The sequence below is a fragment of the Seriola lalandi genome, unplaced genomic scaffold, assembly GCF_002814215.2.
Source record: "Seriola lalandi dorsalis isolate HSWRI2012SDOR001 ecotype SW California unplaced genomic scaffold, Sedor1 jcf7180002050705, whole genome shotgun sequence".
NCBI classification, from domain to species: domain Eukaryota; kingdom Metazoa; phylum Chordata; class Actinopteri; order Carangiformes; family Carangidae; genus Seriola; species Seriola lalandi.
The window spans coordinates 2,027-2,842 of record NW_019521258.1 but is presented as its reverse complement, the minus strand read 5'-3'; the positions used below and the strand labels follow the sequence as shown (position 1 = coordinate 2,842).

The following is an 816-nucleotide window of genomic DNA, read 5'->3' as shown; positions in this document are numbered from 1 at the left end:
TGCTGCATGAAGAGAAACTAGAGTCAGAATTGTTTCTGAATCTGCAGCAGTTTCCACACGATGCCTCACCTGTTCAGTCATCAGGTGTCACTGGACAGTTTGGTCATGTGACCAGGACATTTAAGGAACTTCGTAACAGAACTTTAGACTTTGGTGTTTAACATTTTTCTTTCAGCTTCTTTAATGTGACATTAACCTGAACAAACAGAATCAGATCAGGTTCCAGGAATTAAAGAACTAATGATTTAATTAATTTAGAAAATAACAGGTTTGATATTGGAAATACAGTTTTGCAGCGTGAACAGTTAAACAAAAAGCAAACGTTAGTGTAGGTGAAGCTGACGTCCTGTAACTGTCAGCTGGTTTAACACTGACGCAGATGTGCGCTGACAGCTGTCAGGTAAAGGTGTGTCTCACCTGTGTGTGTGGTTCCAGGGTCTGGACGTGGACTCCCTGGTCATCGAGCACATCCAGGTCAACAAGGCTCCCAAGATGAGGAGGCGCACCTACCGCGCCCACGGCCGCATCAACCCCTACATGAGCTCGCCCTGCCACATCGAGATGATCCTGACCGAGAAGGAGCAGATCGTCCCCAAGCCGGAGGAGGAGGTGGCTCAGAAGAAGAAGGTGAGGAGGGGGGAGGGGCTGACGGAGCGTTCAGACACAGTCACTGATCAGACAAGTCTTGGATAAATAACCAGGTTTATATTTTCTGCTGGTTCTTTGATGATGAACCTGTTAAAGTGGATTTATTGAACGCTGCAGAAACAGGAAGCGCAAGAACACGAACAGCGAGGCTCAAACAGGATCATTAAC

The 816-nt window shown here is 46.6% G+C and overlaps 1 protein-coding gene across 1 annotated transcript in view; it reads left to right on the top strand.

The window, feature by feature from the left end:
- LOC111649405 (large ribosomal subunit protein uL22) overlaps positions 1-708 on the top strand; it is a 2,183-nt gene extending 1,475 nt beyond the window's left edge. Inside the window, exon 3 of the mRNA XM_023399162.1 lies at positions 436-708. Coding sequence (XP_023254930.1) covers positions 436-693 — 258 coding nt within the window. The 3' untranslated portion in view covers positions 694-708. The remainder of the gene's footprint in view (positions 1-435) is intronic.
- Positions 709-816: the final 108 nt, after the last annotated feature.